General features: G+C 36.5%; 1 protein-coding gene across 1 annotated transcript; it reads right to left on the bottom strand.

Moving 5' to 3' along the window:
* Positions 1-3,396: 3,396 nt before the first annotated feature.
* Positions 3,397-20,230, bottom strand: LOC101698220 (uncharacterized). Its single transcript, XM_087199610.1, has 4 exons — positions 20,099-20,230; positions 9,162-9,288; positions 8,910-8,970; positions 3,397-7,038 (listed from the first exon to the last, which is right to left on the bottom strand). Exons 1-4 carry the CDS (start codon positions 20,099-20,101, stop codon positions 5,475-5,477), a joined length of 1,755 nt encoding a protein of 584 aa, XP_087055736.1. The 5' UTR covers positions 20,102-20,230; the 3' UTR covers positions 3,397-5,474.
* Positions 20,231-20,573: the final 343 nt, after the last annotated feature.

The raw sequence follows: 20,573 nt of genomic DNA, 5'->3' as shown, positions 1-20,573 counted from the left end.
GAAATGTTGGGTACTGTAGACACTACTTGTCTTTTGGCAAGTTGTTCAATCATGTGTCTCTTCACAGACAACTTCTGCCTTGTCTTTTTTCTTTAGTGACAAGCCAGACAAATAGGTGTTGTGTACCTATTTTAATTTTTAAAATATACTGTCTCCTTATCTGAGAGGGATATAATTCCATGTCCCCAGTATGTTTCCAACAGTGGCTAGTAATAAATCTCACACATAATATGAAAATTTTTTCTAATATGATTTTTTTAATGAAAAAATTTCAAAAATTATATACAAAGATTGACAAGAGTACTTACAACTGAAAGTTATAATAAAACATGGTGTAGTCACTGTCATGTGAATGTGTTGTCTTTCTCTGCATCTTTTATTTTTTTATTTTTTTTTTTCTTGGTACAGGGGATTGAACTCAGGACCTTGTGCTTGTGAGGCAAGCGGTGGCACCACTGAGCTAAATCTACCCAGCTCTTCTTCATCTTTTATTGCACTCATACTTCTTGTCATTGTGTGACATCACATGACAGCTTTGTGATGAGAGAAAGATAAATGATGGGCAAAATGGCATTAGATTTTATCATGCTACTGAGAATGGCATATGATTTAAACTTTGTCAGTCTTCATTGCTGAACTCTTTAATATCATTAGACCCTATTAAAATGGTAGAATTTGAACATGTGGGTAAAGAAAGACTATGATTGTCTTAGCTGGTGCCACACCCCAACTACCAAGCAGGAGCAGTGGTTGTGCCCCCAAACCCATGCATCCCTCATGAAAGTTTTTGTTAGGTGTATCCAGTGGTTCAGTTTTCCTGCATTTAACTCATACAATTCAGATCATCACATGCTTGAACTGCACACTGATGGCTCTACATTTCTGGAGTCACAACGTGACCTCATTTCAAATACTCAGGATTCTATTTCTGGGAATTATATTGTGTGGATTTTGTTTAAAATCCTAGGAAGTATGGTGAAATCTGGGTATACTTACATATTCAGGATGCTGCTACTGGCAGATGATTTCCTTTACTGTAGGAGGTATTGTTTAACTTTTGCTTTTATGAGAAAAATAAATGATATGTAACAGGAAATAGGGAGATGCATCTTTCAAAAATGGAAAGAGCAAGAATTGGATGGAAAAGGTAGAGAGTGTTTGAGAAAGGCAAGTAAAAAGAATTCAGATGAGTTATATACATAAACCACCTTCCAAAGATGAATGTAAACAGTGTATACTGCAAACATGTACTAATAAAATTTTTAAATCTTTAAACTTTTCTTTTTCTTTTTTTTTTGTTTGCTTTTGTGATTGCTTATCTTGTCATCAGCATGACTTGATGGAGACATGCCATGAGCCTGGTAAAGCACATTTCTGGGTGTGTCTGTGTGGATCCTTCTAGAGAAATTGATATGTGGGTCACTGATCTGAGTGGAAAACAACTGTCAGAGAAAAAGTAGTGACATCCAAGAGGACTGCACAGTAGTGGGTCAAAAACATGAAAAAAAAAAAAACTTTGGAACACTTGAATTTTCTTAAAAAGGTGTGATTTCTGGTGCTGTCATCATCCAAGAACATCAGACTCCAGAGTGTTCATTATTTGACTTCTGACTGTTATTAATGGTTACTTATAGGGCTTCAAATCCTTCTCCCTTGAACTATGGTTGAATTATTGGCTCCTCTTGTTCTGAGGCTTCTGTCTTCTTCATTTGAGCAGACAGTTGTTCCCAGGTTTAAGCATTTAGGCATCCATGGTAGGAGTGAGTACCCAGTCTCTGATTATACAAGGACATCAAAAATCCCTTCATAAAATGAGAAAAGAAAAAGAATCTCCTATATACATCTATTTACGTGTGTTCCACTGCACTACACTGACCACATAACACAGCACTGAACCTACAAGGGAATATTATGAGACTGGTGTTATGCACATCACAATTTCAATGAAGTTGAAGTGCTTACAGATGTTCCTTGAGCTACAAAGTGAAATATTTGAACTACACCAAAAATTTGAAATACAATAAAATATATAAATATGCATTTAATATACTCAATCTAATGATCATTATAGGTAAGGCCTTAGTACATTAACATGCTTATCATCTTTATGTTAACCTGTAGTCAAGAAAAATAATCTAACATAAACCCTCTTTCATAACAAGATATATATCATGTTTAATTTATTAACATTAAATAGAATATACTGAAGAGTCTTTTTTGACTGTTTTGGTTTTTGTTCTGTTTTCAGTTCTTCATGATAGATGTTCTTTCTGGAATATAATATTTAAATTTGCATTTTTCTAATGGCTGCTCATGCTGAAAAGTTTCTGAGAAGTGTGTACTCATTACCCTTGCCAGTTTTTCAATTGGGTCTTTTATTTGGGGTTCATAATTTTTGTGTTCTTTATATAGTCCAGATATTATTTCTCTGAGGAATAGCTGGTAAAACTTTTGCCAGTACAAGTATTCACAAAACTAATTTTTCATGTCTTTATGTTCAGAACATAGAATGCCTGGATTACTCAGGTTTCATTATTTACATTTTAATCTATGATGCAAACATAAAAATGACTGCTGTACAAATATTTACCATGAAAATAATATCTCCTGAGGAACAAAATCATGATTTGCCATAGCAATTTTTTCTAACCTATCACAGGTTTATGTTTTAACTTATACTTATATCTTATTTAAACTTAAAATGCTAATATAAAGACATAGCTACAGTTTGCTAAGACAACTAGCCAAGTTTCCCCCACTGACTTCAAAGTCATGATCATCCTGTCTCAGCCTCTCCTGATGCTGGGACTGAAGGAATGCACCATCATATCTGGCTTAGACTTTTATAGGTTAAGTGACTAAAAGACAAACACTGATGTGTAATGGTTTTACATTAAAATAATTTTGATACTGTGGAGTAAACCTAGACGTACTAAAGCACTGAGCTACATCTCCAGAACTTTCATATATGAAACAAGTTGTCACTGAGTTGCCTGTGCTGGCCTCCATTTTATTTTCTGCCCAAGTCTTCCTCCTGACTTGGTGGGATTACAGGCCTGCATCGCCAGGAACAGCAAGAATTTCTGTTCATGGTAAAATGATGGGATAGTAAATGTGCTCAGGATAAAATGTCTTATCTTTTCATCATTCCATCACTGGCTGGAATAGTGACAGCAGTATACACTATAGATCTTCCTGTGGTGGGAAGAAGCAGAAGTGAGCAGGAAACTTAGCCACATGTTCTAGGTCAAAAAATTGACACTGTATTCTGCAGTGTACATACATATATATATAATTTATAGATTGTAGTGCAATCGATAAATTACATCATATATTTCAGATATAAAGTAGACATAATTGTAGATGATACTACCACACTGGTAATTTATGTGTCTAAGCATGATTAAGCCTGGAGCAAGCTATATAATGTTTACTGCATTATGGGAATTTAATTCATTGCTCAGTTATATTTTCTTTTTCTTTTTCTTTTTTTTTTGAGGGTGGTTTCTCTATTTGATAAATACATCCAGAACTCTGTACAGTAAATAAAGTTTCAATGCAGTTTTAAGTACCTTCAAATGACACTTTAAGCAAATAAATTTTCTGCTTCATAAGTAATGATGTATAAGAACTCCCCCCCTTTAATAGTCATGGGAACCTCTGCTCATTTATATTTTCATGTTACCACAGGTTTATCACAATGTAACCCCATCAGAAATGGAGCACCATTTGTATTTTAAAACACTGTATAAAATATTTTACAAAATATTTCATTGTTGAAAAGAAAGACAAAATACAGGTCAAGGAGACCAACAGAGCCTCATGCTCACAGCTTGGGTAAATCTATGTGTTTTAACATGTTTGCACATACGTCAAACAGCAGACAGTGCTCCTTATGGATAATGAAAAAAGACATTGTATAAATTTATCGCTAAAATTGGTAAAACAGAACACAATCTGAATCAGAAAGTAATAAATTTCCTTTTTATTAAACTGTTTTTTTTCCTTCATGACATTATTTCATCTTCTTAGTTAAAGCAGTATTGATTACCAAAGAGAATGTCAATGCCAGCATCAGGGCACAGAATAAAGGATTTGGCTCATCACGTCCAATAATTATTCTTCCCTAAACAACTTCACTGTGAATAAAAATTCCTTTGATAACTTTGTTAGTGATAAATCATTCCATCATTTATACCTTTTGGAGAGATTTAGTACTACAATTCATGATCTCTATTGAGAGACAAGTTATGTTCTTGCTGACCTGTGGCAATCAGAAACTCACAGCAGTATGGTTTATTTTTTGGTAGAGGTGTTGGAAAAATTACCACAAAATTAAGAATCATCATAGTATAAGCATGAAAAGTAAAATTTTGATGGCAAGAAGACATAAAATTTCATGTGAATCATAATATTGACTCCAACGTGAAAGCAAGTAGGCAAAAATATGTACTTGATACACAATTCCGTTGGGATACATGCAGGTGTTTTGTTAGGGGATGAAAAACACAATATTGCTAATGTACAAGGTGTGTGAAAACAATTGACCTTTGTCAAAACACATTTACAAGCCTCTCTCTCCATCAAATATAATATAAACATGAAATTCAAAAATACCCTGTTACACAGAATATGGAGTGTATATACAAAAATTTCAAATCAAATCTAGTGGGCAAGTCCAGCAATTAAAAAACAATTAACAAAATTTACTTTTTAGTGGTCTCTTCTCCCAACTGTATAAACAAAACAAAACAAATACTACATAATACTAACCATACTTGGAGGTGAAAAATATACTTCAATACACCTTGTTTAATTAGAAGACACTATGTTATACTCAAAGATACTGGCATACACAAAATTATATAATTATGTCAATTCAATATTTTTTTATTCTAAAGACCACAGATACATAGATCAGATATTTACAAGTGCTTTATTGAAAAACACAGAATGAATACACTTTAGGACATCTCCATTTGAGAATGTATTTTCTAGAAAATTAATGAAGAAACATTGACATCAAAATTTTCATATTAATAATTTCTACAGGTCTCCACTACGTGAGCAATTTTCACAGGATTTTCAAAATAGGTTTACATATACAGCCTTTCTCCCCAGACTTCTTCCATGCAGTTGACAATAACCATGTATACTGAATGGTTTCTCACACTGCTTACATAGGCTTTCTCCTCAGTATGACCTCCTTCATTTATTTGATGCTGTATCAGCTAAATTTTTTCACACATTCCTTGCATAGTTACTCCCTAGTGAGTCCTATCATGTCTAAAAAATGAAGAGCTTACATCAAATGTTTTCCCACAATGCCTACAGTTTGCCCCAATGTGCTTGCTTGCTTTCATATTTAATGGCACTTTTGTATACAGAATGCCCACATTACTTGCATACAGTTTCTTCCAAGTGTGAATTCCTTCACATTTGACCAGTACCCTGTTGGCTGAAGATTTCCCACATTACTGATACACATGAAGTTTCTCCTCAGTATGACTTCGTTCATGTTTTTTAAAATATTTTTGTGTAGTGTATGCTTTTCCACATTGTTTACATACATAAGGTTTTTCTCCCATGTGAATACTTTCATGTCTTCCACAGTGACTAAGAGTGCTAAATGCTTTCCCACATTGCTTACATACATAGGGTTTCTCTCCCGTGTGAATACTTTCATGTCTTTGACAGTGACTGAGTGTGCTGAATGCTTTCCCACATTGTTTACATACATAGGGTTTCTCTCCAGTGTGAATACTTTCATGTATTCGACACTGACTGAGTGTGCTGAATGCTTTCCCACACTGCTGACATACATAAGGCTTCTCACCAGTGTGGGACCTTCCATGTCTACGAAATGTGGACTTAACAGCAAATCCTTTTCCACATTGCTGACATACATATGGTTTCTCCCCAGTGTGAATTCTTTCATGTATATGACAATTAGTCCGTTGACTGAAAGATTTCCCACACTGCTTACATACATAGGGTTTCTCCCCAGTGTGAGTTCTTTCATGTATTTGAAAATGATTGTGTGTAATGAATGCTTTCCCACATTGTTTGCATACATAGGGTCTCTCCCCAGTGTGAATTCTTTCATGTCTTTGACAGTGACTGTGTGTGCGGAATGCTTTTCCACAATGCTTACATACATAGGGTTTCTCACCAGTGTGTGACCTTGTATGTCTATGATATGTGGACTTATGAGTGAATTCTTTTCCACATTGCTTACACACATAGCATATCTCACTTGTATGATTACGTTCATGTGTTTTATAAGCTCTCTGTGTAATGAATGCTTTTCCACATTGCTTACATACATAAGGTTTTTCCCCAATGTGACTTCTTTCATGTATTTTACAGTAACTATGTGCAGTGAATGCTCTCCCAGACTGCTTGCATACATAGGGTTTCACCCCAGTCTGAATACTTTTAGGTCTATGAAAGGAATTATTATGAGCTAATGCTTTCACACATTCCTTAGATACATAGGTCTTCTCTCCAGTATGTTTTCTTTCATGTACTTGAATATGGTATGAAGAAAAAAAAGCTTTCCCACATTGTTTGCATACATATGGGTTCTCCCCACTGTGCTTTCCTTCATGGATTTGAACACCACTGGGTGTGCTGGAGGCTTTCACATTTTTCTTACCTACAGAGGTTTTCTCTCCAGGTTGAGGTCTTTCACTAAGATCAGAGTAAGCTTTTGCACATTGCTCATATTGATAGGGTTTCTCTCCAGTCTTTGTCCTTGTATGCTTCTGAAAGGACTGGAAATCACTGCAGGTTTTTCCATGATCATTACATTTATATAGCTTCTCCTCAAATCCCAAATAGTCATCTGACTTCAGTCCAGTGTGAGCTATAATGGGCACATTTAGGGTCAAATGCCCAATCAGGGGCTCTTTACAAGCAAGGCTTTCAGGTAAAGGAGCTTGTTGCCTGTCCCTATTAGCATCTGGAGTCCAAAGGAATATTTCTTCCTGTTGTTTCCAAGCTTTATATTGATGGCATTTTACTACTTCTTCATTTCTGTAAAGAAAAAAGAACAAAAAATATCAATCACAATAAAAAAGGGTTTTCATATTAATAATTTATCAGGAGAAGTTCTGGTTTGATGCCTGCAAAGAAATTTTTTTTAAAATTAAATTCTTCATTGGTACATTGAAGGTATACAACACAATTACATTTCTCATTGCGAATTGTACCTTTACATAATTCGTCTTGGTTCTTATTTTTTCCCCATTCCTAGCCCTTCCTTCACCCCTTCCACCCTTCCCTATTTACAAAGACTTTATTTTGACAATGAATTTACCTAATACCTTGGAGATGCCTTCCAAACACCCATTAACAAAAGGATGGTATTTATTTGGAAATTTTTAATTGGTATGTATCTGCAATACATATGGTGTAGTTTCATTTTAGGGGACAGATACCTATGTCTCTCATATATTGATGATTTTTTGTACCTTTTCACCCATCACTCTCCCCTTCTCTCTTTACCCTGGTCAATTTTCCCATCTCCAAAAAGTTAGCCTTTTGTTTTCTATCACCTCTCTTTTGTTTTACTCTCAAAATATATTTTTAGTTTCTCATTTAAGAGAAAATATGCAATATTTCACTTTCTGTATCTGGCTTATTTCACTTAACATTATGGGATGAAGTCCCATCTATTTTTGGGTTTTGGACAATGATGTGATATCATTCTTTGTGACTGAATATGCAATGCATTTTTGTCAGTGCTGAGAATTAAACACAGCTCTTACCACTGAATTACATTCTCAGCTTTTTTAGGTCTTATTTGAAGAAAGATCCTCATTGATAATTAATTTCCTCAGGCTGAACATCAAGTTGTTATGCTGCTGATTCAGCTTCCCAGAGTGCCGTGATAACAAGAATGCACCACCATGCTGAGCCTATCCCATATTTTCTTTACTAGCCAAACAATGATGGGTGTCTAGGCTCTTTCCAGAATTCAAATATTGTGAATTGCTTCCAAAGCTTAGGTATTGTGAAAAGCAGTGCATACTCTGCTTTGAGCAAGGGTATATATGTATTACTAAATATGATGATTTTAACTCATTTCAGAATATACCCAGGGAGGTATACTATGACCAAATAAAAACTTCTACTTTTACTCTGAGACATCTGTATATTGATTATCATAATGGTTCTACTTTACATTCCCACCAACAATGTATGAGCGTGCCTTCTAAGAATTTTAAAACATGAATGGACACAATTCTCTGAAGAATGTTTTGAAAACATCTATTATTACAATAATAACATTCATTTATATTTTTTGTTTTGTTTTGTTTTTTGGTACCGGGGATGGAACTCGGGACCGTGCGCTTTTGTGGCAGCCTCCGGAACCACTGAGCTAAATCCCCAGCCCCATTCATTTCTATTTTGAATACTGCTTCCAGGTTAGATATTTTTTAGATAATGAATGTCTCATGTGTATAAATAATTAGATATCTTGAAGATAAGTTCCTGTCAAAATTCAAAATTTATTCTTTTTTTTTTGGTACCGGGGATCAAATCAAAATTTATTCCTTTCATATATGCTTACACAATACCAAAATACAAGTTTATACATTTCAATGATGTTGGTTATGAAAGAATCTTCTTATACCAATGTAGCAGACAGTGACACTTGGTGCATAATATCAGTACCTACTCCACTTGATCTTAGCCAAAAGGCCGAGAAGCGTCAGTACCTACTCAATTTCCTATATTGGAATATTTCTGTATTCAATTGTTCGATTATATAAAATCAACCTTGTGCATCTCTGGAGAATTTTTATGAAATTAAATAAATTTGAACATAGCCTCATTTGTAATATTTCTGCTGACACACTAATTCTTGAGGAATATTCTGTTTTCTTGAGAGCACAAATTACCTTAGATTCCTTGAGCAATTTTTGTATGTTTGTTCAATTTGCTGGTTATCCCAGGTTCTTCCTGAATTGTAAATAGACAAATAAAAAATTACTATATCGTTAAATAAAGATTAATAGACTCCTGTTAACTTCATGGTATAATATAACCAGACTGATATATTCTTCAAAATACTTTCACATTCTATTTAATTAAACTGCACCAATGAACAAGAACCATTGCTAATTGTATAAATGAGAAAATGTCATCCTTACCTATAACAGTCATATTCTTGAATGTTTCCCACATCACATCTCTGTAGAGCTTCTTTTGGGATGGTTTCAGCAAAGCCCACTCCTCTATCGTGAAGTTCACAGCTACATCCTCAAAGGTCACTGGGTCCTGAATAATCACACGTTTCCTGAAGGAAGGTTGTGACTCATGGCTTGAGATCTCAATTCTTCCCTTAAAAAGCTGAATTATATTACCTCCATGTCTTGGTCAACAAACCTATGCATTTGCACATATTTTCACACAGCAATTTTAATGCTGGGTTGGAACTCATTGCTAAAGCAACAGCACAATATTAGCACTGGTTGCCCTTCAGTGTCACCCAAATTGTATTTGTGGACTGTCTTTAAAGCAGAGCTCATAGAGGGAGGCTGAAAATCACTATCCACAAAACACAGGGGCAAGTAAATATTTAATGAGAGGTTTTGATACACCATGGATTACATCTCTTTTCAAATCTGATTATTCACAGAATTGAGCCCTTGTTTCTTCTACATAGGTAGCATTTTGAAACTAGGATCTGGTTTCATAGAAAAAACTTAATTAAACATTAAAATGTTTTCTGAATAATAATTCAGATGCTAATGAAAAGTTTTATGGGAGCAAGTTTATGGACAATGAGAATAGCAGAATGGTGGCATATTATCTTATACCTCAGAGACACCAAATGATCACCTTGCACTCAGATAAGAGAAATTCTAGGATGGTGTGAGGAATAGTAATGAATGGGAGAATATGAATGCAATTTATTTAATGTGTTGAAAACCAAGATATCAAAAAGTAATTAGGCCCTTAAAAAAAAGTATTTAGGCCCTGATTACAAAAGGGAATCTTTAGCCAGGTATCGTGGTACAAGCCAGTTTTCCCAGAACTTCAGAGACTTAGGTAGGCAGATTTCCATGAGTTCAAAGTACAGCCTGGGGTATGTAGAAATTCCAAGGCCAATTTGAATTAAAAAGTGAGACCTTGCCTCAAACTCCTGCCCCCAAAAGGAAAACTTAAAAATACATTGTGTCACTTACAAATCACACCTTTGATTTGTTAAAAAATTATAGCTCTATGGCCAAGGATTTAGCTCAGTGGTTTCACCGCCTGCTGCGCAAGCGCAAGGACCTGAGTTCGATCCCCAGTACCCCCCCAAAAATATATATATATATAGCTCTAGACTATAAAGAAGACTAACAACATTCAATACCTTGTGAGCGAGGTGATAGTTTGCATAATTTATATGAAAGACATTCAAATTCCACCTTTCATGTCAGTGTATGATTAGTAGAGAACGACAAATGGATCTCAGGAAAGGAAGACAGTCTTCAATGTATCCACATGTAAATAGAATATAGATATTTTATGCAGCTGATGCTAAACATCTCTGAAAGAAATCGCAATGTTTCCTTCATGTTCAGGGAGAAACAGGTATGTACTTGGAAATATGGATTGTATACTCGTCTATGTACATAGGTTACATATTAAAAGGGGAAATATAAACTAGAATGTCTTGGGAACTTATAGTTTAAAAACATTCAGATAAGAAAAAAATGTTTCCTCAGAACAAAATCAAGTATTCATCAGAATCAGAAGGAGAAATTAAAATCTATGAAAATCATGGGAAATAAAATATTTGCTGTGTACACAATATAAAGATTTTGTGTAAAGGCCAATGAACACAAATCTAAAAATTAACTACAACATAACTGACAGAAGAGAAAGATTTAATATAAAATAAGATCCACATCTAAGTGGAGAAAATCACCAAAAAAATTGAAGTGTGGGAGAACACAATAAGCAAGAATGGAGAACCAGCTTATACACTCCACATTCATCTCCTTTACTTTGGAGTTTACCAAAACATACAGACCAGTGACTTCTTTCCAACGACTGCAGAAAACATTGTGCTATTATCCCTGGAGAAGGATGTGATCCTTTTCAAGTAAACTTGAAAAATCCTGAACCACATACAAATGGAATGGATTAGAAAGTACTTTGCCCTTGATTCACATATCAGCACTTGAGAATAGTGAGACAATAAAACTTCTCAAAATATTTCTCTGTGCAATTTTTATATAATACTGAAAATTCAAAGAAGGAAATTAAGAGAATTAAGTTCATGGAAAATCACACATGGTAAACTTAAAAGTTGCCAAAGGAGGAAAATGGTCATCAGTAAGGCAAGAAAGGTTTGCATCAAGTAGGTGTTAATCACCTGTATATGCTATGGAATGCCCATGGCTCAATGGTGAAACTTTCTAAATATACCCAGGACATTTACATTGTTATAATGATTAAAACTCAGCAAAAGTATTGGAGAATATAATTTTTTGTCAAATATTTAAACAGTAAGTTACCAATGCAGTGTACATACTAATTTATGTCTGTTTGTCTGCCTTCAAACATGAAAAGACATAATTCACAGATGAGGCAGCAATAAGTAAAGCATAGTTGCAAATGTGAGGCCTACATATTCTCAGCAAGCAGTGGTCAGGGTATCTATTGGAGAACAGCTCAGACTGTCAGAGAAAGAGAACCGGTCTCAGAGGAGGAGGCTTCCGGGTCAACATGCCACTACTCCCAGTACAGAGGAGGAGGCTTCTGGGCCAATGTACCACCCGCTTTCAGCACAGAGGAGGTGAGCCACGCAGGTGCCAGCAGCACACACCCCCACCCCAAGGAAATGAGAAGAAACAAAAACAAGCCTCAAAACCAGACTTCCAGATCATGTACAGTAAGCCCAAAGGAAAACGAGATGGAACAATCTGATACTCAACCACCTGGACTCTCTGAACTGGCAACAAAAGAGGATCCAGAAACAATGAAATCAGAAGTAATTTCTCAGATAACAGCAGAGATTGTGCCCATAGTGCAAGACATGATTAATAAATCTAGAGAGGGGTGAGGAACATGATGGAATCCAAACATAGGAAACAAATGGAATACATAAAACAGATGCAAACAGATTTCCAGGAGATTAAAACTCCATTGAAATTCTATGCAGCAGAATGAGCCAATGTGAGGACAGAATTTCAGATACAGAAGATAGGATTCCAATTAGTGACCAGGAAAAGAAAAATTGCTTTAAAATTGTAAGGGACAACGAGAAAGCAATCCAGCAGCTACTAGATGATGCAAAGAAGAATAACATAAGTCCTGCAATGTACCAATAAAAGAATTTAATATAAAAAATAAAAAAGAATAACATAAGACTGATTGGAGTCAATGAAGAAACAGGAGAGAGTGCAGATGACATAAAAAAACTGTTCACAGAAGTGATGGCAGAAAACTTCACAAGGAGGGGAAAAGAACTTGACACACACATAAATGAGGCATATAGGACTCCAAATAGCCTTGATCAAAAAAAATCTACACATAGGCATATAATTGTTAAGATTCCAGAAACCCAACAGAAGATAAAAGTCCTACAAGCAGTTAGAGAAAAGAAACAAGTCACATACAAAGGAAAGCCTATCAGAATCACAGCACACTTCTCAACACAAACCCTCAAGGCAAGAAGACCTTGGAGTGACTTATTGCAAGCCCTAAAGGAAAACAGCCTTCAAGCCAGATTGATGTACCTTCCAAAACTATCTTACAAAATTGATGGAGAAATAAGATACTTTCATGACAAAGGGCACCTTAAGAACTTCATGAATACCAAACCAGCACTCAAAAAAATTTTAGACAATATCCTAGGAAAAGACAATGAGGATCACAACCACAGGAAGCCCAGCAGAATGAATCTACCAAGCACAACAAGAAATTAAATGCAAAGGGGGAGAATTCAACAAAAAGAAAAAGTCATGACAAGGATGAGTCAACACATATCCGTTATAACCATCAATGTTAATGGTCTCAATTCACCAATCAAAGGAAATAGACTAGCAGAATGGGTCAAGAAGCAAGATCCAACAATATGCTCCATACAAGAAACACCTAATTCAAAAACAACCTCATAGACTGAAAACTAAAGGGTGGAATACAATACTCCATGGGACAGGAACCTGAAAAAAAGCAGGAGTAGCTATCCTCTTTGGAGATCAAGTGGATTTCAAACCCACACTAATTAAGAGAGGTAAAGAAGGAGACTACATCCTTGTAAAAGGAACAATCCAAGAGGAAGAGATGACAATCATAAATATCTATGCACCAAACACTAGTGCACCCAACTATATAAAACAAATACTAACAGACATGAAAAATCATAAAGCACTAATACAATAGTAGTGGTGTACCTAAATACTCCACTGCCACAAATAGATAGACCAACTAGACAAAAAATAAGCAAGGAAACATTAGAACTCAATGAAACTCTTGAACAAATGCACTTAACAGATGTTTACCGAGTGTTTCACCCCACAAAATCAGAATACACATTCTTTTCAGCTGCACATAGGTCATTCTCCAAAATAAACCACATACTCGCTCATAGAACATGTTTAAGTAAGTGCAAAGGAATTAAACTTATCCCCTGTATAATAACAGACCATAGTGCGATGAAATTTGAGATCAATAGCAAAAGAAACTGCAAGAATTTCATAAACACATGAAAACTGAACAACACACTTCTGAATAACCAGTGGGTCACAGAGGAAATTAAAGAAGAAATCAGACAGTTCCTTCAATTAAATGACAATACAACATATCAAAATCTATGGGACACAATGAAAGCAATCTTATAAGGGAAATTCAAAGCAGTGAATACTCATATTAGGAAAACAGAGCAACCCCAATTAAATAACCTGATGCTGAACATCAAGCTTCTAGAAAAAGAAGAGCAGGACAAACCCAAAGCTCATACAAGGGAGGAAATTATAAAGATCAGAGCAGAAATCAGTGCAATGGAGACTAAGAGAATGATACAAAAAATCAATGAAGGCAAGAGTTGGTTCTTCAAAAGAATAAACAAAATTGACAAACCCTTAGCTAACTTTATCAGAAGAAGGAAAGAAAAGACCCAAATCCATGCAATTAGGAATGAAAAGGGTGACATTACAATGGACCCAGAAGATATCCAGAGAATCATCAGTATCTACTTGGAGAACCTATACGGCAATAAGAATGAAAACACAGAATGGACAGATTCCTAGATATGTATAAATTAACAAAGTTGAACGAAAATGACCTAAAAATTGTAAATGACCCAGTATCAATCAATGAAATTTAAAATGTAATTTAAAACTTACCAAAAGAAAAGCCTGGTCCTGATGGCTTCACTGTTGAATTTTAGAAGACATTTAGAAAGGAACTACTGCCACTACTGTTTAAACTCTTCTATGAAATTGAAAGGGGAGCAATACTCCCAAATTCATTCCTGGAAGCAAGCATCACCTTGATCCCCAAAGCAGAGAAAGACACAACCAAAAAAATATAACTATAGGCCAATTTCACAAATGAACATAGATGCAAAAATCCTTGATAAGATATTGGCAAATAGAATGCAGAAGATTATCAAGAAGATCATACACCCTGACCAAGTGGGATTCATCCCAGGGATGCAGGGATGGTTCACCATAGGCAAATCAATGAGTGTAATACACTCTCTCAATAGAGCCAAGGACAAAAACCATATGATCATCTCAATACATGCAGAAAAAGCATTCAACAAAATCCAACACACATTAACGATAAAAACCCAACAAAAAAATTGGAATCAACAGCCTCTAACTCAATCTGGTAAAAGCCATCTATGGAAAACCAACAACCAATATCATACTAAATGGTCAAACACGGAAATCCTTCACACTAAAATCAGGAACAAGACAAGGATGTCCACTATCACCACTCCTGCTCAATATAGTCTTGGAAACATTAACCACAGCAATTAGACAAGAGAAAAAAAAAGGAATAAAGATAGGAAATGAAGAAGTCAAATTGTCATTATTTACAGATGACATGATACTCTATATAGAAGACCCCAAGAACTCCACCAAAAGTCTTCTAGACTTAATAACCAAATTCAGTAAAGTAGCTGGATACAAGGTCAATGCACAAAAATCAATAGCTTTCCTGTACATAAACAAGAGACTCACTGAGAGAGAAATAGGGCAAACAATTCCTTTCACAATAGCATTCAAGAAACTGAAATACCTAGGAATCAACCTAACGAAAGAAATCAAAGACCTCTTCTCTGAAAACTATGGCACTCTGAAAAGAGAGATTGAAGACAATACAAAATGGAAAGACATCCCCTCTTCCTGAGTAGGAAGGATCAACATAGTGAAAATGGCCATACTTCCAAAACTGCTATATAGATTCAATGCAATTCCAATTGAGATCCCAGCAGCATACTTCACAGACGTGGAGAAAGCAATCCAAAAATTCATTTAGAACAAGAGACCTAGAATAGCAAAAGCAATACAAGGCAATAAAGACAAGATAGGGGGTATCACAAGCACCAACTTGAAACTATACTGCAAAGCTACTGTGATAAAAACAGCAAGGTACTGGCAAAGAAACAGACCTGAGGACCAGTGGAACAAATTAGAAGATGTAGAAACAACTCCAGACACACTCAGCCACCTCATCTTTGACAAAGGAGCCAAACACCCTCACTGGAGGAAAGATAGCCTCTTTAATAAATGATGCTGGAAAAACTGGGTTTCAACTTTCCAAAGATTAAAACTAGACCTATATCTCTCACCATGCACTAAACTAAAATCAAAATGGATTAAACATCTAAATATTAAAACAGAAACGCTGAACTGGCTGGAATAGAGGTTAGGTAAAACTCTTGAAGACACTGGTATAGGAAAATATTTTATGAACAAAACCTCAGTTACCTGTGAATTAGCACAAACACTCAACAAGTAGGATCTCTCCTTATTAAAAAGCTTCTACACAGCAAGAGAAACAACAAACAGTGTGAAAAGACAACCCACAATGTGCAAAAATATTTTCACCTGCTGTTCCTCAGACAAAGGTCTACTATCTAGAATCTATAAAGAACTTTAAAAAGTCAGACCTCCCAAATTTAAAGACCCAATCCAAAAATGGGCAAGTGAAATGAACAGATACTTCTCAGACAAAGAAGTAGAAATAGCAAATAAACATATGAAAAAATGTTCAACATCACTGGTCATTTGAGAGATGCAAATGAAAACAACACTGAAATTCCACCTCACCCCAGAAAGAATGGCTGGTATCATGAAATCAACCAATAACAAATGCTGGTGGGGCTGTGGGGAAAGAGGAACTCTGCTCCACTGCTGGTGGGAGTGTAGACTGGTGCAACCACTGTGGAAATCCCCGTATGGTGATACCTCAAAGAACTAGGACCGAAAGTTCCATTAGACCCAGCTATTCCCCTGCTGGGTATCTTCCCCAAAGAATTAAAAGAATCATACCACAATGATATATGTGCACCCATGTTCATAGCAGCACAGTTTGTAATAGCTAAAACTTGGAAGCAGCCCAATTAGCCATCAACTGGAGACTGGATAAAGGAAATGTGGTGTTTTTTATAAAATGGAGTACTACTAATCCATAAAAAATGAGAAATTAGAGACATTTATAGCTAAATAGATGCACATTGAGGCAATATTCTTAAGTGAAATAAATAGGACACACATGTGTATATACCAAATAGTTTCTCTAGTTTGAGAAACTGAAAGTGTAAATAAGGACTAAAGGTATAATAGATAATGTGAAATAGGAAGAAAAGGGGCAAAGGGGAAGGGGAAGTGGGAGGGGTGGGGGAAAGGAAAGAAGGGAATGGAATTAATATGAGAAAATGAAAAAATGGAAACAAAGTCTTTGTAAATAGGGAGGGATGGAGGGGTTGAAGGGATGGCAGGGGAATGGGGAAAAAATAAGAACCAAGAGAGATTATGTACAGGTGCAAATTTCCAATGATGAATGTCATTATATTGTATACCTAAAATGTATCAATAAAATTAATTTTTAAAATAAATAGAAACACAAAGGAAAACCAGGAAACAATCTAGTGAGGGTCATGTTCTACAGAGGACTATATGAAGAGCTGGAAGAATGAGTCTACCAGTTCTATTTGAGTCTGAAAGTTGAAAATAAAATTTGTTGAAATTACACAAAATATACCCAATCAAGCAAACATCCTTGCTATCCTTGCATTCTTTCAACCTGCTCATGACACAAACTATATTTGTGGAAATTTATGTAACACAAAGCCAAGCTCATAATAAAACACTATTTCATGTAATTTATTGAATATAGTACACTGGGTGTTCACCCATTGTTTCCTGTTTCTGACAGAGCAGTGACTCATTACTGCTATCCTTCATCATGAGCAAGTCTTATAGCATGTACCTCTAGTGTGAAAAATGAGTAAAATCCAAAATTAAAAGTAAGATTTGCACTAAATAATTTCTTTTTCTCTTCATTACTATAGACTTTAATCAGGGCTTCATGTACATTAGAAAAATCAGAATAGAGTGGAGGTACACCATAAAATGTTTACTTCATACTGAAAAAGGGTCTTGCTCGGTTATCCAGGCTGGGCTTGGTGATTTAATACTCCTGTCTCAGTCTCCTATGTGGATGTCATTAGGTATGCACCACCACGCCTCAGTGATACTTTACCCAAGCACTGAAATCTTGGGAAATCCTGGTGATTTAAGAACCCCAAACTTAATCTAGCAAAGTGGCACATGTCCATCATCCCAACAGGCAAAGAGGTGGATAAAGTATCAAAAGTTTTCCATAGCCTGGGCAACTTAGTAAGACCTGATCTCAAATTTTTAAAAGCAATTAAAATAAAACTTTGAAGGGATGTAGCTCAAGGCAAATTTCATGAGTTCAATCCCTGTACAGTAAAAAACATCAATTTTGAAATCTTTTGTATACAGGAGAAACCCCTCCCCATTCTACTTCAAAGTTGATGCCCAACCTATTTTTAAACCTACAAAAAGATCAGCTTTCTAATTTCCAATTTTGCCTCAAAAATGATTAGGTGAATGGGTAAGTAGTCTGAGGAAAAGTACTTGCCCATTCCTAAATTTCCTTCCTTTCTTTAAGCCTGTGACCAATGACTCATTCTCAAACTAAGCCAGGAGACAATCCTTCATTTATTATCACATTAAGAAAAATCTGATGTCAGAAGTTTACTGTTGTTGCTGATTTTTGCCGACTTCCAAAATCCTTGCTGTCCCATTTCCTTTTCACTCCCCTTTGGTCTTATCTATTCAAAACACCCTCGTATTCTATTCATTCATATGCCCACAGACCTTAACTTTAGGAACTTACCCCTACTTTAGTACTTGTATTATACAAAGTTCATCTCAATTAGTATTTCAATTTTTTAAAAAATGTCTAGAAACAGTCCACAGACTACAAAGCAATTATTTCAGAGATGACACCACTTTTCCTTTCAAATCATACCAGTAACACGTGTACCCATCCCTGTAGATGCCTCAGTTGAATGCATTTCTTAGTGTGGGTGGAACAGACAGCCTCTCCAGGAAGTGTCCTTAGCAGGAACACTTTGCCCTCCCTTGCTAATACATTAACATCCCCTCCATCTTTCTCAGCATAAACTCTACGGAAAGGGTCACATTAATAATCTAAATGTAAAGAATTTACTTAGCTTATACGTAAGGCACCTAGCTAATAGCCTGAGATAGAGGAGTTGGGAAATTAGCCACTTTGATAAGAATTAAAATGAGAATAGACAATTACTTGGAACTTTGGACCAAGAGTGGACTTTCTGCGCAACAATGAATGCAGCCCCCTCCCAAAAAAAGGATTTTCAGGGACTCTCTCCTAAGCTCATGAGTTTCCAGAAAGTCAAAATGTTAAATAACCAGTTTTTCTCCAAAACTTCAGTTTCCCTTTGACCCTGCATGCTGAGGAAACAGGTTAGAGCCTGAGTTCAAAGTGTCTGTTTTAAATTCACAGAGATATCTATGACATGTAGCCACTAAACAACTGAGCAATTACTGTGCTCTGCTGATCGGTAATTAGGTCTGTATTGAGTGGTCACAGGGCCACTTACTTCGGTTGCTTCTTGGAAATCAGGGAGCTCTTTTTATTATTATCTCCAATAAAATCTCTCCTAACATTCTCTTTTGGTTAACGACCTCATTTCTGAATGTTGTGACACCACGAACACTGTTCTGTGATAGCCAACCCAACTCGGTACCATTTTGTGCTGGACAAAGCACCCAAAACCCACATCCTGTTTGGCAGAAAACTTGCTGCAGCTACATGTTTTTTTCATAGCTCACCCAGTATGCGAAACTTCCTCTTGCCCCCCACTAACCTGGCATGGTTCTGCTTCTGTAAAATTCTGCTTGCTCTCCCCTTGAGCCCTCCCCAATAGAAAGCATAGTTTAAAAGAAAAAACCAAACCCCTTCTCCCCTCTGGAGAGTTCTTTCTGGGAACTAACCCTTCTCGGTCTCCAGCTTTAAATAAAAGGGCCAGGATTTAGTTCAGCGGCACCGCACCTGCCTCGCAAGAGCAAGGTCATGAGTTCAATCCCTGGTACTAAGTAAATAAATAAATGAACTCGAATCTGACTCAAAGTCTGGCACGTCTCTACAGTTTCACCTCTCTAGGTTACAACAGTTCATGCAGTAACGCCATTATGAGTAGAAGTGTCAAGTAAATAATTAAAGTGGTAATTGTTTTTCATTGCTGAGTATAGATCCCAACATTTGCCCCCAAAGCTCCTGCTCTTCTCAGATGGTCAGAGATACAGTTCTGCCTGCAGCTGCACAAACACATTCTGGGTTAAGCAGTGTCACAGAGGGGACAGTATGCTGGAGACCCAGAACTCTCCCTGCCTGAGCAAAGCGGAACAAGCACAGAAGATGATGCAGAACCAAACAATAGAACGACCTCAGATTCTGGAGTTCAGCAGAGGCTGTTTATTGCCATAGCTCATTCTGGCCACTTCCTTCCAGAACTCACCCGATTCCACCCCTATTCCCAGCGCCCATCCCACAACGTCACCATTGTGTGGCTTGAGGGTCTCCAAAGATCCTTCGATTGCAGGTTCCAGCCAATAGAAGTTACAGAAAGGGGTGGTCTAGTCAGGTGGGTGCTCTCAGCAATGCCCTCAGGCTGTGCACTTCGCTGCCGAGATACAGGAAGAGCCCGCCTCCCTCATCCCACCTGATTGGGTAGTTCAGACAGCCCGCGCCTTCATCGCTGATTGGCTCCTGCTCCATTGCGGGCCCCCTGAGCTAAGCCCGACAAGAGAAATAAAGCTCTTCCAGCAGAGGTGGAGCTGAAATGATAAAATTATAACTCAGGAACTTCTGGATCAGCCTGTCTCTCACGATGTCAGTCTCACCTCGTCTGAGGAATACTTGCCTTTAAGGACTTTACTCCTGTCTTTTCAAAGCTTCCGTGGTCTTCTTAATGGACTCAGTGGACTTTTTCTGAAAGTGGGTCATAAATGTGCTCAGAAGGTTCCAGGGTCAAT

Source organism: Heterocephalus glaber, unplaced genomic scaffold, assembly GCF_053883595.1.
Source record: "Heterocephalus glaber isolate CG9 unplaced genomic scaffold, H.glaber_assembly_v1.0 deba00001724, whole genome shotgun sequence".
Classification (NCBI taxonomy): Eukaryota; Metazoa; Chordata; class Mammalia; order Rodentia; family Bathyergidae; genus Heterocephalus; species Heterocephalus glaber.
The sequence above is the reverse complement of the archived record's forward strand: the minus strand, read 5'-3'. Positions and strand labels throughout refer to the sequence as shown.